Source organism: Nicotiana tabacum, chromosome 20, assembly GCF_000715075.1.
Source record: "Nicotiana tabacum cultivar K326 chromosome 20, ASM71507v2, whole genome shotgun sequence".
NCBI classification, from domain to species: Eukaryota; Viridiplantae; Streptophyta; class Magnoliopsida; order Solanales; family Solanaceae; genus Nicotiana; species Nicotiana tabacum.
In genome coordinates, this window is record NC_134099.1 from 137,013,048 (window position 1) to 137,029,424 (window position 16,377).

Consider the following 16,377-nt stretch of genomic DNA (forward strand, 5'->3'; position numbering starts at 1 on the left):
TAGAACCGCACAAGTAGCAACAAATATAAAGCTCATTGATTATGTCAGATTGACACGTGTATGAAGTCGAGGTTTAGTTGACTTGTCTTTCATCCATTGACTAGAGTATAATATTTGAAATGATTGGATTTCAAGTTTCAATAATATGCACAGTAATTTGCTCTTAAAGAATTAGTGGTGATGATTAACCCTCTCTTTGATGTCCATCTTTTAAACCATATGTACGCTTAGTTCATGAAGTTTCTACGAGGAGACAATTAGCATGTGATCATATGCCATCTTCACTCTAGATAGATCTATCTTGGCTCATAATACACTTAAGGGTCGTTTAGTAGGATTAGGAAAAATAACATATATATTAGTTTTGATATTATTAATCTTTTATTTAATAATATTTTTCGACTTATGTATAACTAATACATCTAATAAGTATATACCATATTCAGTGCTATTCTTATACGTAGCAAATCATGGCATTAGCAATACTAGGGGCGGACCTAGAGTACAGAATACGGGTTTCCGAGAACTCAGTAACTTTTGCGTAGACCCTGTATTTATATTAAGAAATTCACTAAATATTTATAAATATCTAACTGTGAACCCGGTTATTATTGCATATTAATTAAAATTACGGTAGAAACTCATAAACCTCAAATCCTAGATCCGTCTCTAACTGCAATACCATGATTTTTAATATATGGACAAGCATATATAACGATGGAACTGTCCTTTCAAAACCTTTTCCAAAGAATATGGAACACATATTTGTAACAAACAATTTAAAAAAAAAAAAATTATGCCATACATATTATTTTTAATACACTAAGCCAAACAATCTATAAGAAATAATCTCAGTATAACTAATCTTATTATTACTAATACACTCTATTCAGTACTATTCTTATAGACCTACCAAACGACTCTTTATATTCTTTAAGTCAGAGAGTTCAAATCACTAGTGACTGAGCCATGACTTTCACTAAAGTCAAAATATAAATAATAGAAAAACATGCAAAAAAACTGTTTAAGGGAATTCAATGTGAGAAATACCACAACACAAGTACTTTTATTTTTGGTATAGACACATGTGTTGCCAAGTTAGGAATCTTTACAAGTTAACCAATGGGGAGTTGAAGTAAGTAATCAAATATATATAATAAGAACTCTTTGACGTCATGAAGTTCGTCATTGAAAGATTTTTAGACCACAAAATGCTTAAAAAATTAATTGCAACAACTCAATTAGGATTAAACAAAGAAGGAAAATAGTATTTTATCCGGTCCACAATAAGTGATTTTTTGATTTTTTTTTTTGTGATTCAAAATACTTGATTTTTTCAGATTTCAAGAATGAATGAATTAATTGTTTCCTACATTGCCCTTGGAGTAAATAGTGTTTGAATATGTGTTAGGAGTATTTATATGAAGAGATAGTAAAGGTTAATATGGTTAATTTTATTGCTAATTAATGTTAAAAGTTAAATTTCTTAATTTGTGTGAAAACAATTAATAAAAAATTATTTATTGTTGTGAACCGGAAGGAGTAAGAATCACCGTCATAAAATTTGCTTAGAAGCTTTTTTTACCTCGAGATTGACGTAAGACTGAAAAAAAGAGATTAGTGAGAAAATTAATTATTCACCCCTACCAAGAAAGGTTAATTTAAAAGTTTAAGTAAAGATTAGATAGGCCATGTGAGTAAACAACTAGAATTCTAGTGACTTGTAAAATCATATCTTACTAACTAATATCGAGAGAATTTGCTAGATGTGGAATGCTCTTGACCTTACTTCAATTAAACTAAGTCTATATATGATGTGGAGTTGTCTCCTCCATAGTAAAGTGCCTTTATTCTCACTTTGACTAGCTCGCTTTTCATTGGATATTTTTTATATTATTTTACATTATTTTATCTCCTACTTAATGTTATTTTAAATAAATTGACTTTTATTGATGTTCCCTATGAAATTCTTGATTACGCCAAGCTGCAAAACATGCAATGAGATGACACGCGGCATTAATCTAGGCTAGATTTTATTCTGGTTGATCATCTGCACTTACGAATAGTTTGTATTTGCATATAGAATCTATTATTACTACTCCAGCTATCTCGAATTATTTGCGGTGGTTGGTAAAAATAGTTGTCTCAAATTATTTATCGTTTTAGAAGTTCAAAATTAAATTAATTATTTTTTCTCTATTTTACCTTAATATTAATTGTTCTTGAAGACAGTGGCGGATCCACCCTTTAGGGTGGGGTGGTATGACACCCACTAGGTTGGTAAAATTATTATATATTTATGTAAAAAATTTTTTACACTAGGTTAAATATTTGATCCTGCCACCCCTAGTCGCAAACTAGACAAAAGTGTCATGGCTGGCAGACCATTTTGAAAACTTTTCTCGTATAAAATTCAAGTTCGAATTTATCTTGGACCTTGCCTGACTTTTCCTTTTCATTGTGCTTTTTATTTTCTTTTTCCCAATCATTTTCCTTTTTGGCTACCTACCAATTTTCTATTTGTCGTTTATTATTTTTTTTAATTTTTTTCTCTATTTTATTATTTTATCTGTGATCTTTAGCAAGAACACTCAAAAAAGAGCCTCCAAATTTTAAAAATTCCATAAAATAAGCATTTATTAATCTCAAATTTTATTTTTTTCTTTAAAAATAAAAAAATTTCGGTCTTCATAGGAATTTTGGATTGAGAAAAATTTAATTATAATAATTTCTTCTTTTTATTATAACATAAAAATTTGTGCTATTCTATGATTCTTAAATACCATTTAAATCTCTTTATTATTAAATTATTATGAATATTTCGCAAGCATTACCTAGAAAAAGATGAGATTTATGATTTTAATTTTTGGGATCTTGTAGTTTATTAAATTCTACATTTACTTGAGGGGTAAAATTTATCTATTAAAAATATTTTTTTATTTTTCTTATTCTGATTGGTGGAATTTCTTTATGAAGATGTTAATTTACTTGTGCAAATTTATTTTTTGCATACAAAAAAGGATGTAGTCCCTAATCAAAATATCGATTTTACTTGTGATTCCTTCTTTAAACTTCTAATTACATTTGCTTCTTGATGTCTGATACATAATTTTTCATACAAAAACAATAACATACCCAGTGAAATTCTACAAATAGGATATGGGAAAGAGATGTAATTTTTATATTTGCAAATAAAATACTTATTAAATTGCCCGGATAAATTTTAGAAAATAAATCGAACAAACTTTTCGAACAAACTCTATATTAGTTATTACAAGGTGTACATTAAAGGAAAATATGGCATCCGCCACCTTCAAATCCTAGATCCGCTTATGTTTGAAGACTACAAATACCTCAATTATGAGTAAATATTAAATGAATAGAGATTATATCTTAAGACATAAATAAGGGTAAATAGTCAAAAATCTCTCCTATTTAATATTTTTTAAGGGACGGATAAAAGAGAAACATGACAGATAATAGGGAATAGTACATAAATAGTAGGGAGAAATTCAAAATTAACCTGATTTACAACTAGTAATTGAAAATAGTCACTATTGTAAAATTAATTAAAATTTAATTACTTTCTTATACGCTAATAAAATCTGAACAAAAATACCTTAAGTTAAAATTCGAAAAAATTTCAACATGATATGTTGGAGTTCGAACTTTTTATATATGGAATTCCAGCATAATACATTGGAGTTCATAATACCATGTATGTGAACTCCAACATAATATATTGGAGTTTGAACTTTTATAAATTAAACTCCAGCATCCGCATAAAGGTGTCTTTGAAGTTTGAATTCTAGCATAATATGTTCGAGTTTTATGCACAAGAGTTTTATAATCCAACATACTATGATGAATTTTTTTTTCGTATTTAAGCTAAAGGTAGTTTTGTAGGTTTTATCTCCGTATTAGATAGTGGCTATTTTTCAATTACTTTGCAAACATTGACTATTTTTTAATTACCAATCTAAAAACCGGCGAACCCATACTGTTTTAACTAAATAGTACTCCCTCCGTTTTAATTTAGATACGGTAGTTTGACTCGACACCAAGTTTAAGAAAAAAAAAAAGAAACTATAGAAACTTGTGGTCTTAAAAACTTAAGGGGTAAAAACTTTGTGGGACCATGACATTTGTATGGTTATAAAAGTTTCTCATTAAGAGAAATTGGTAAAATAAAGAGTTTAAAGTTGAATAATTTTCAATTGTCGAAATATGTCATTCTTTTGGGAATGGACTAACAAGAAAAGTGTGTCATTTAAATTGAAACAGATAAATAATTAACTAGGGGCATTTATTTTCACTTAATATGGATGTTTGAATAGAATCATTCGAATCTCATTCATTTAGATATTCTACAAAATCTTAAAATTATTGAGAATGTGATCTTTTACAACACCACAAACCTTCATTACACAATAAAAAATTCAAAATCAATAACCACTCTCCACTGTCAGCCAATATCACTTTGCAACCACCACCACCAGCCACATTCACAACCAGCTTTAATTCAGTATAACCACTACTGTCAACTACCACCACCAACTACTTCTATCACTAGCATCGATCATTTCGTCACGCAAATAGTTCTTCCAATAACATGGAAATTTACATTTTCTATAAAAGTTTGTGGATGTAATATTGAGTTACCAATTTATATGAATTTTATGTTCATCAGTGACTTTTAAATAAAGATTTTTCAAAAGTTGAAAAAACAAATAGTCTTAATTATCTAATTTTCATATTTGGAGACGATCTCTGAATCATGTATTTAGATTCAGACATTTTAATCCCAATAAAAACAAGCAAGGCGTTGGTGTTCTGATGACCAGTGTTAGTCAAACTACTAGGGACGAATCAAAGATAAAAGTAGTAGAAAGCCAAAACATGCCATAGAAAGAGGCAGTAATATAATATAGCAACGCCTCGGAGGCTCAAACTTTAGTACGTCTGTGTAACACATGATCTAAAATGTGTAAATTGGAAGACAGCCGGCTTCTTAAACAAAGGGAATGATTTAACGAGCTAATACCGAAGGCAATCATCTGGTGTGAAATCTGTTCTTTCATATGGATATATTGATACTGATCCACTAAGATACTCTGCCATGGTTCACAATGTTGTATGTCCATGCTTAGACAGATAAGGGAATTCCCACAACATTCAACATTCACTAGATAAGGGAATTCCCATAACTGCAGAGACGGATCCATAATTTAAACTTTGATGAATTCAATCTTTAGGGGTCGTTTGGTACGCGAACTAAATTATCCCGGAATTACAGGATTATAATCCCAGGACTAATTTATACCACATGGGAGGTGGGATAAAATAATCTCAAGTTTGATGGAATAATGTTGGATAAGATGGGATATCCTGGCCCATAAATTTAAACCGCCAACCAAACACGATATAAATTTATTCCCAAACTTAATCCAAAATATCCCTCGTACCAAACGACCCCTTAAGGTTCTGAACTCATTGTAGTTTCATTATTATGAGTTTAGGATATAATATTTGTTGACATTATATTGTTTTTCACTCGCACACACATTATATATGTTCCATGTCGAAGATACTGACAACTCTACCCATATAATATAGGCACCATCCATCTTCAGTTAACTGCCAAGATGAAGTCTACTGTCTCACCCCCAATAACCAATCTGCTAAGCTTGATCTTGCAAAAAAGTTATCTCTTGAAAAGTTTCTCCATTCTTACAATGGAAGACAGATATATGGAGGTGATCAGTTTTGACTTTGATAAGATGTTAGTTCATTGATTTTAAGTGGAAGATACATAGCGGAAACTTCTGACACCAGATTTATTTCCCCTTTCCATTTTACTTCTAGTTAGTAGAATCTACAGGGAGTTTACATCGTACATCAAACAAGCAAAAGACTAGTGCTCTTTCTTTCTTCTAATGCTTTTTCTTCTTTTCTTTTTGATTGGGGTGGGGATTTGGCGAAGGACGCTTAAAATGGAGAGACAGACATTTTACCTAGTTCTCCAAACAACTTTTAAAAGAAGCAGGAAAAGTAAAATGTCAAATAAGACATTTGTTTCGGGATACTCCCATCAAAATGAAGGGATTTCATTGCACTTATTTTTCCCTGATCGGTAGATTTTATTAACTTTCTATCCACGTGTTCCAGAATAATTTCAAATTTTGTCCCTTCTTATCGTGTTCAAAACATTTTTAATCTTATAAAATTTTGAAATGAGCTAATTTAGTCCATTTTATGCTGAAGTTGATCAAATTAAACAAAAATTTCAAACCATATGATCCGGTGACTCCCCACCCCCAAAGTAAAAAGTAAAAGTGTCAGACGTAGATCTTATTATCTCATCTCCTATCCTGGAAATTTAATCTAGTTCAGAGGGGGTTGAACATGCATTCATAACAATGTTACAGGTTTTAAGGAAGCATTTAGAAGTTCAAGGGAAGAAGCAACAGAGATGGGGCACTGGGTGTTAAAAGCCGGTGTAACTGTTAGAATCCTTGTTTCCGTCAACCAACAGGCAGAGCAACTAATTTCACTTGTCTCAATCTAAAAGGTTAATTAAATGTGGTACGTGTGAAAGCACCTTGATGCAATTCGGCTATACTGACAACCAATAAATGCAATTTACTCAAAATTTGCCTTTGATAATCAGCTACAGAATGCAGCTAAAAGCTACATTAGCATTTTATGCAAAAATAATCAATTTGGGTGATAAATATCAAACTAATGCTTTATTTCCTTTCTTGCACCCACTTCTTTGGCCAAGAAAATCTCAGAAGAGACAAGTGCCAAAGAAGTAGCAGTAATTAGCAGTTGGTATAAAAATAACTTTTCAAGAATTTCAAGCAGGATCTAAAAAGTAACTACTGCTGACCAGCTATGTCACAGCCAGCAAAACCAAATATCATCACACATGTCACAGCCAAAAAAGAACGAATACCATCACCCTTTTTCTCTTTTCATTGTAAAGAGTTGAGGAAAGAGAAACGTCATGCACATAATGTAACGACCCGACCGGTCGTTTTGAACACTTGCACTTCGCTCGCCAGTTCTCGGGCATGACTAACCCCGTGTGATGTATTATGACTTATGCAAATCGTCGGTTTTGGTTTTCAGGATAATCGGAATAGATTTGGAAGAACAATTCCCAGTTTGAAGCTTTAAATTTGAAAGGTTTGACAAAGTTTTGACTTTTTAGTATTCGATCTCGGATTTAGATTTTTATGATTTGGTTAGCTCCGTTAGGTGAGTTTTGGACTTGGGAGCGCGTCCGAAATGTGATTTGGAGGTCCGTGGTAGATTTAGGCTTGAATTGGCGAAATTGAAAATTTGGAGTTTCCGGTCGGTAGTGAAAATCTTGATATTGGGGTCGGAATGGAATTCCGAAAGTTGGAGTAGGTTCGTAGTGTCATTTGTGATGTGTGTGCAAAATTTCAAGTCATTCAGACAAGGTTGATATGTTTCGGCGTTGTTTGTGGAATTTGGAAGTTTCTAAGTTCTTAGGCTTGAATACGAGGTTAATTTGGTGTTTTCGTGTTGTTTTGAGTGATTCAAAGACTCGACTAAGTTTGAATGATGTTATGGGATGTGTTGACATGTTTGGTTGAGGTCCTGAGGGCCTCGGGTGAGTTTCGGGTGGTTAATGGACCAATTCTTGGTTTTGGGAGTTGCAGATTTTTGCTGGTTTTCTATTGCAGAGAGTTTGTTCATCGTGTTCGCGGAGGGTGTCTTCTGTGGTGGTGGATTTTGTTCTACGCGTTCGCGAAGGAGAGGACGCGAACGCGAAGGTTAAGGCAGCATGTGCATCGCAGACGCGTGAGTGGGGTCGCGTTCGCGAAGAGGAGTGAGGCAGTTGGGGACCCCAGGTCTTTAGTCTACGCGTTCGCGAGGTGAGGTCCGTGTTCGCGAAGGAGTGAGCTGGTTAAGCATCGCGTTTGCGAAACAGTTGTCACGTTCGCGAAGGGTTAAGCGGAGGTCGTCTGAGTTTGGCCTACGCGAACGCGAGAGGATGGTCGCGTTTGCGATGAAGAGAGCACCTGGGCAGAATGAATAAAAACTCATCTCCGCGATTTTTAGCCCATTTCTCACCATTTTTGAACGGCTTTGAAGCTTTTTGAGAGGGAATCGAAGGGAAACACTTGGAGGTAAGGTTTTTGAACTCAATACTCGATTCTATGGTGATTTCTAGCTATTTAGACATGAAATTAGTGGGATTTAAAGCCTAAAATAGGGGAATTAGGGCTTGAAATTAGAGAGTGTAAATTGGGGATTTGAGGGGCCATTTGAGGTCCGATTTTGATGTTCTTGGAATGTATGGACTCGTGGGAGGATAAGGATTCTAGTGGTGTGATTTTTATCAAAATCCGAGACGTGGGCCCGGGGTCCGGGGTCCGGGTTTGAGCTAATTTCGGGAGTTTTGAGTTAATTTGATTATTTTCGCTTGGGTTTTGCTCCTTTAGCGTATATTAATGATGTGAAACTGATTTTGGTTAGATTTGGTGCATTTGGAGGCCGAGTCGAGAGGCAAAGACATCGCATGCTAGAGCTTGGACCGTATGAAATCCCGGAATTCACATCGTGGTGCTACTTTGAGGTGACACACACGCTAGATGACGAGTGTGAGGGCGTGCACCGTTGGGGATTGTGACTTGGTCTGTCCCGTACGAATTTTAAGTCGCGTATTTGATTGAAAACTATTTGATACTATTGTGTTTTGGAAAGTATTACTATGTTGTGGGCCGAATGCCATATTTGGGCCTCGTGCCAACTGTTTTGGACCCTTAGGGGCTTTTTACTACTATTCCTCACTGTTTTGACTTAATATCTATACTCAGTCATGCTGTGCTTTACTAATTTCACAACTCAGCCATATTTACACTGTTTTGATATTTTAAATGATATTTTGGGGCTGAGCATCCTATTTTACTATCGCCCGAGTGGCTTGAGAGATTTCTGACTGAGTGAGGCCAAGGGCCTGCGTTGTGAGGATATCATGGGATCGGGTTGCGCGCCGCAGCATGTTGTACTGATTTGTGATATATGAGAGGCCGAGGGCCTGATTGATTATGCCACAAGATGGCTTGTTATAACGCTTGGGCTGTAGGAGCCCCTCCGGAGTCTGAACACCCCCCGTGAGCGCGGGTACCTAGTGTGAGTGATATGTTATTGCCCGAGGGGCTGTTGTTGTTTCATGTTGTTGCCTGAGGGGCTGTATATGAGTGATTGTGAGGTAGTCCGAGGGGCTGATTACGAGTGATTGTGAGGTAGCCCGAGGGGCTGGTTCTGTTGATATTTTGCCCGAGGGGCGCTTTATAATTCATTGTGCCCGAGGGGCTGTATACGAGTGAGTTTTTGCCCGAGGGGCCGACTATGTTTTCATCATTTCTACTCACTGTTTCATCACTTGTTTGAAAACTGCTGAAAGATATTTTAAATGGATTTTTACACATCTTCAAACGATTTCTACCGAAAACTGGATTTTTAATGAAATGATTTGATTTATATACTGTTTTGGAAACACACTGTACTTATTGTGGTGTTATGACATGGACTATGTGTTTTTTTACTGCTCAGTCTTTATTTACTCTTATTACTTACTGAGTTGGCGTACTCACATTACTCCCTGCACCTTGTGTGCAGATTCAGGTATTTCTGAAACCGGTAGCGGGTGTTGATTACTCAGTGGCAGGTTCATCGGAGTCGACAAGGTAGCTGCATGGCGTTCGCAGCCCTGTTCTTCTCCCTCATATCTTTCCTAGATTTATTTAGTATGGTCTTCCAATCTTGTTTAGACTTTATTGTATTGAGACAGAGTTGTAGTTGCTCGTGACTTGTGACACCCAGATGTCGGGCTTGTGTATTTATTCCACACTGGTTATTTAAACTTATATTAGGAGATTTCTTGTCAATTAATGGCTAACAAATGACTTTTATAGAATAATGGTTTGAATCGGGAGTTGTGGAGGCTGACCTAGTTTCACGATAGGCGCCATCACGACAGGGTCGGTTTTAGGGTCGTGACACATAATTAGAAAAACATGCATAAAATGGGCTTAGTAGTGACCTGATGATGTCCTTTCAACGAAAAAAGTTATTTCCTGGGCTGCAGACTGAGGTGAGTCAGAACCATGAACACAATTCTTCTGTAAATCCAGCCCACATATAGCTCTAACACTGAAAGTGATAAAGACACAGGTTAAGAAACATATATCTTACCAAGAATGAACAAATGTCTGACAATGATTGTCAAATGTAAAAGGCAATGTTTTGGAAAGCGTTAAGCGCAAAAAAGCGACGAGGCCTCGCTTCACAGAAGCGAGGCGCGCGCTTTTTTCATGTGAAGCACAATTTAACACGTAAATAAAAAATAAAATAGGCATAGATAAATGGCTAAGAACTCATTAAAAATAACATATTAAGCAAATGGCTTGATGCCACTGAATAATCAAATTAAATTTACTACAATCAACAACCCAAAAAAAAAAAAATAACAATTAATTAACTGATAAATTGCAGAAAACAGAAAACAAACATAAATTGCAGAAAACAGAGCATACAGCAGCATAAAACAGAGCACTTTTAATAACAGAAGAAGAAGAAGTCATTTAGGGCACAAAATGAGCGCTTAAAAGTGAAAAAAATTGAAAGAATAACAGAAGAAGAAGAAGACCAGAAGAAGAAGAAGAAGAAGAACAAAAGAACGGAAGAAGAAGAAGAAGTTGAAGAAACATACCGAGATCTGGAGAAGAAGTCGTTGAAGCAGCAGTGGTCGTCGCTGGAGTTCGCTGGAGAAAAAGTCGCGTATGTTTGTTTGTTCACAGATGGTTTATTTGCCAAATTTTTTTATAAAAACCCTAGCTGATGCCTTCTGCTCGCTTAAGCACGCTTTTTCTCGCTTTTTCTATCGGCTCGCTTCTCGCTTAAGCAAGAAAAGCTCACGCTTTTTGAATGTGAGTCGCTTTTTTAGCAGAAAAGCGCTAACCCTGTGCCTCGCCTCATCGCTTAAAGCAAGAAGCGAGCGCTTTTAATAACACTGGTACATTTTATTTATTAATTTATTTTTCTGTTGTGGGTACGTATATTAATGAAAACAGCACCACGTAGGTGCCATTACAAGTAACTTAGACTGTGAATTCCTTTAACTATGTATGGGGTCATTAAAGTCATAGGCATTACCGACAACTTCAACATCTTGTAAGGTAGGAAAACAAAACTTGTAAAAGCTAATAACATAGAAAAGAAGCAACTAGCTGTTTTAGATAAACTTTTAACATATGTGGGAGGAGAAGATTCAGAATTTGCAAGAATATCAGTAAATGTTACAAAGTAATGCCATGAAGGAGACAGCTTCTTTGCAGAAACGCAACCTCAGACTAAGGGAAATCGAGAGTTGCACATACATTACAACGTTTCAATTTTCAAAAGCAAATCTTTGAGAAATGCGGTAGTACCCTTTTTTTTTTGTAAGTAAGACAAACTATCTATTTAACTTTCTAATCTTCTAATTGTATGACCTATGTAATAATAACAGAGCCGAAAATTTTAAAAAATAAAAAAGGAAGAGAGGAGAAGGTACCTGTAAGGATGAGTAACCTTTGCTTTGAGTGGGTCTGTTGGACCAATTAATGCACGCCAGTCAGCTATGGCATTCCCTTTCTCCAAAACCATTATCAACACTGGACCACTGACGATAAATGGTCAATCAAGGAAAAATGTTGTAGTAAATGGATGAAAAGAGAGGAGGAGCAGTCTGCGAAAAATTCTCATGAGAAATCAGTCCACAAAACTATTCTAAATACATAATAGCGAAGTCCAAAAGACAGATCTTCACTTATTTCTCTACTTCTGCCACTGAAATGAAAGGATTATCAAGTGGATAGATAAAAAAAGACCCTTTTTCTCAAAAACTGAAGGGTTTATTTGAATGGTTGAAAAGGTTACCAAGCTGGTGCTATATCAATTATATAAAACTACATCTTTAAAGCACTCAAAGAAGATTCGCATAGCTTTCTATGTTATTTACTTCTTTGATAAAGAGCTTTCTACATCATTTCATACAAAATTATATCTCTAACGAACTCCAAAGATTCCAAAGCTTTCTATATCATTTACAAAACTTTATTGATGAAGATAGATCTTTTACAAACCTTTGTTTCAATCAATAGCGCCTCAACCCTCTGAATACACCAACAAAATAACTTAAGACTTCCATGCATACTTAGAACCCTTTCAACGATGATACAAAGGGCAGTCCGGTGTACTAAGCTCCCGCAATGCGCGGGGTCTGGCGAAGGGCCGGACCACAAGGGTCTATTGTACGCAGTCTTACCTTGCATTTCTGCAAGAGGCTATTTCCACGGCTTTAACCTGTGACCTCCAGGTCACATAGCAACAACTTTACCGGTTACGCAAGGCTCCCCTTCACCTTCAACGATGATACACATTCCAAAATTGGCTCTTTGCAAAACCTATCTCACTCCAAACGGCACATTAAACATGCTCCACCTCACAATGCAAAAGGAGGCAATTCACATATTTCTTCATCCTCGTCACTCAGAGTTCTCCCCATTTTTCGCAAATTATCCAGGTTGCATGTTGCATTACTTTATCATTCTCCAACCAAATTAGCTGCCTTTGTCCTGAAAATGGCCTATCATGGAAACGTCATGCATCACCACTAGCTGAACAAGCAGTGAGTAGAAAACACTAAAGCTCCCCTTTTTCTGCCTCAGCCAAAGAAGGGTGTCCGCTTCCTGTCCCAAATACTGAAAAACATGTAATATAGAGAAAAATTGGTCGACCTATACCACCTTCCAGTCATCCCGATCGTTTATGAACCTCAAGTCTAAATTGTATCCAAGGTCTGAGTATACTACTTTCTATTATACTGTTAGAAGCAACATATAATAGCTCCAATCTAGAGGCAGATACAACAGTCGGTTTAGGCTGCAATTCCTCCAGGAATCTTGCAACAACCAACATCGGATATCATCCATTTTCAAGAGTCAACAAATTGTTTTGGTAACTTCTCCATATAACGGTATAGATGTTCTCAACAACCACTTGAGACCAAATCAAACTAGCCTACAGCCTATATTATAAAGATGTAATTTATTTTTCTTCAAAGAACCAGTAAATAGTTTGAAGCAATAGATAAAAAGGAGAAAAAAGAAAAAAATAATGCAGCAGCACTAACAGGCACCTTGTCTAAGAAACAGAATGAGGCTTACTAGAAAATTCAGAATCAAATACCATTTCCAGGCGGGGAAAGTTTACCTGGCCATGTACTCAACAAGGCTTGGAAAGAAGCTCCTTGAGGAGTGCTCAGCATAAAAGCTTTTCACATGATCCTCGTCAAGCTGAATGAACAATTCCTCAGTGATTTTGAATCCATGATCAAGAATTGTTTCCTTTATGGAATTTGTATAGTTTCCAGAAACTCCATCTGGCTTTATTATAGCCAATGTCTTTTCTGTTTCTGTAGAAGCATCTGCTGAATATCTGAAGCATTAGAGCATTGAAGAAAGAGAAGCACAGAACGTGAGTAATATAGGAAACAAAGAGAACAATGGTCAACAAGTCGAACCCCTAAGAAGGGCCTTCATTCTCCCTATTCTTTTCTGTTTAATCATTTTAAGATTCATATCGCCGACTCCGATTGAAGATAGTGGAATGGACATAAAGAAATAATATGCAGACCCAACTAATTACGAATTGAAGCCTAGTTGCATGATTAATTTTTAAGTTGCGAGAAATCTAAGTTCAGTGTGAGAGCAACAAAAAATAGTTACAGAATAAACAATGATGGAGAGAAAGAAAAATAAGAAAGAAGGCAAATAATTGCAAAATTAACACAAAAAGATGGTCACACGCTTCAACATGATATTAGAGTAAACAGAGATCCTGGTTCGAACTCACCGTCACCCATAATAAAAAAAATTTCCACGTGTGGCCCATAAAAAAATGTCAGGCCCGCACATGAGGGCGTGTTGAACACATAATTAAGTAGATAAAATCGTGCTCTCTTATAAAGGATTCTCCAGGAACTTGCTCCTCAGAGAAAGTCAGAATCTTTGACATTACTTATACATCAATGTCCTTAGTGAGGCGAGGGTCTACCGGAAACGGCCTCTCTAACCTCCCAAGGTAGGAGTAAGACTAGACCCCACTTGTGGGACTTCACTGGGTTTGTTGTTGTCGTTGTATACATCAATGAATTACCCCCTTAGTCCCGAACTTGTTGGCGTTAACTTGGACCGACTATATGAATCCTCTATCTATTCTACTCTATTCAAGCTCAGTACTAAATATTGCGTCTACTAAGGCAAATTAGGAAAGAAGAGTTACTTAACGAGGTTAAAATAAAATAAAATAACAGAAGCAATCAAATAACACTAACAGCTAGAGCTAAATTCTAACTCTGCTCAGTGCTCACCTGTTAGGAAGAGAGAGAGTGGACAGTATGAAGAACGGAAGCAAGATTTTTGTGAAGAACGCAGTGAGTTTATGAGTCATTTGAAGTGTCAAACTGAAAAGTAAAGAGAATGTGTCATATGTTAGGCAAGATCATGACCAAATGGTACAGAAATTAATAGTACAAGATAATTCAGGGTATAGCAGAAGCAATCAAGACTGAAATTTTCATGGCACACTGAAAATTTTAGCTCAAAAAGTACCAAGATTGGAATAATTCACTTGTAGTTGCGGGGGAATACCAGAGAATTGGAGCTCTCTTCTTCAATTGGGGAAATAGATGTTACAGCACTACTTCGCTTTTTAATGAAGCGAGCACGAAGGCAAATGTCGGGGAATGGCGTTAGGATAAAGAATCCATCTCCATAACTTTGACTGAGGGGTGAAAATACTTGGACTCGTAAATTGAAAATCCATAGCCTAGTCAACTATTCGGCCAAGCTTCTACGAGACAATTTAGAGCCTGTTTGGAAAGCCAATTTAGAGCATGCCATGTAATTAGAATTACTAGGGTAATAATTACGCAGTTATATAACTATGATGACCTGTTTGTTTATCATAGTGTAATTATAATATAATTACACGTTTACTGTTTGATTGCACAAGTATAATTATACAGTTAAATTAAATTTTAAATAAAGTAATTATCAAAACTTAAAAGTTAATATAATAAATATAGGCCTATAAATTTTTATAGGCGTATATTTAAGATGTATATTTTTTTATAAATTTTTTAAGTATAAATGATATTATATTTGGTATTTAAGATGTATATTTTTTCGTGAATATACATTAATTAGTAATCATATATTTATAACTAATATTGTAAAAATAATTTATATATATTGTAAAAATAATTTATGTATATTTTTCAAATTAATAATATTTAATTTAGATACTTACAAAAACTAAAAATATACGTTTTGTAAGAACATCATGGAATTCATGTTTGATAAAATAAATTAATATTTATAAATATAATGTCATAACATTATTCAAATGTTTGACAAAATTAATCTATCAATTCTAATTAAAAAATGAACAACATGCAATATGAGTCAATATTACTAAAAAAGTAAATTGGGAACCATGAATATAACACAATTTAAGTTGTAGTAAGTTCCACTACAACTTAAGATTAGGAAACATAATAAGCTTATAACCACATTCAACAACTTTTCATTTTAATTGTATCACTCATTATATGACAAGTTTGTTAATGACTCATTATTTCTAATATTAGGAAGTATAGTTTCAAAAAATAGAATAATAAAATTAATAAAAAATAAAATATAAGCAATTACATGGAATCACAAGAAGCAAATGTAGAGAAATAAAAGATAAATAATGTACAAAAAAAATATTTTAAAATTTCAAAAGAAATTAAAAAGTAAAAATTAAATTAAAAAATTAAAAAATAGAAATAAAAAGTTATAAAAAAATAAATTAAAATAAAAACAAAAAGGAAAGAAACTAAAAGACAACCTTGTAATTACACAGTGTAATTACCACCAATTCTCTCATCCCCCTTGAGAATTGGAGAGTGTAATTACACCCCCTCCAATTACACTCAATCTTATGTTGACCAAGTAATTACCTGACCAAAATAACATGTCAAATTGTGTAATTACACCCAATTACACCCAAATCCATTTCCAAGGTGGCTTTCCAAACATGCTCTTAAGGTATTTGACCAAAAAAATTCTGGTTTAAAAAAATATATATAATTCTAGCAGAAGCAGAAAATTATTTTTTTTAAGATACAAATATTCTTACTATAAATTTATATTTCCCAAATTATTCCTCAGTAATTTTTCCTTTCCTTTTTTGTTTCTATCAACCTTTTTTTTCTTTTTATTTATTTTATTATATTTTTATTTGTTACAT

General features: G+C 34.5%; 1 protein-coding gene across 6 annotated transcripts; it reads right to left on the reverse strand.

Moving 5' to 3' along the window:
- Positions 1–4,328: 4,328 nt before the first annotated feature.
- LOC107802142 (putative nucleoside diphosphate kinase 5) lies at positions 4,329–14,944 on the reverse strand. Of its 6 annotated transcripts, XM_075240689.1 has the most exons (6): positions 14,733–14,944; positions 14,453–14,545; positions 13,294–13,518; positions 11,594–11,701; positions 10,751–10,802; positions 4,329–10,191 (listed from the first exon to the last, which is right to left on the reverse strand). In XM_075240689.1, the coding sequence occupies exons 2-6, from the start codon at positions 14,530–14,532 to the stop codon at positions 10,186–10,188; spliced, it is 471 nt and encodes a 156-aa protein (XP_075096790.1). In that variant the 5' UTR covers positions 14,533–14,545; positions 14,733–14,944; the 3' UTR covers positions 4,329–10,185. The 6 variants fall into 6 exon arrangements, 3 of the variants coding, with proteins under 3 accessions (XP_075096790.1, XP_016481074.1, XP_075096789.1); XM_016625588.2 differs by lacking the exon at positions 10,751–10,802; XM_075240688.1 differs by having other exon boundaries at positions 4,329–10,802.
- Positions 14,945–16,377: the final 1,433 nt, after the last annotated feature.

Bases quoted from the DNA above. Each gene is read 5' to 3' on its own strand.
- LOC107802142 (XM_075240688.1), bottom strand. From the start codon at position 14,532: ATGACTCATAAACTCACTGCGTTCTTCACAAAAATCTTGCTTCCGTTC. The intron at 13,519-14,452 runs GTGAGCACTGAG...CTAATGCTTCAG, and splicing joins ACTCTCTCTCTTCCTAACAG to ATATTCAGCAGATGCTTCTA. The intron at 11,702-13,293 runs GTAAACTTTCCC...ATTTATCGTCAG, and splicing joins CTTGTTGAGTACATGGCCAG to TGGTCCAGTGTTGATAATGG.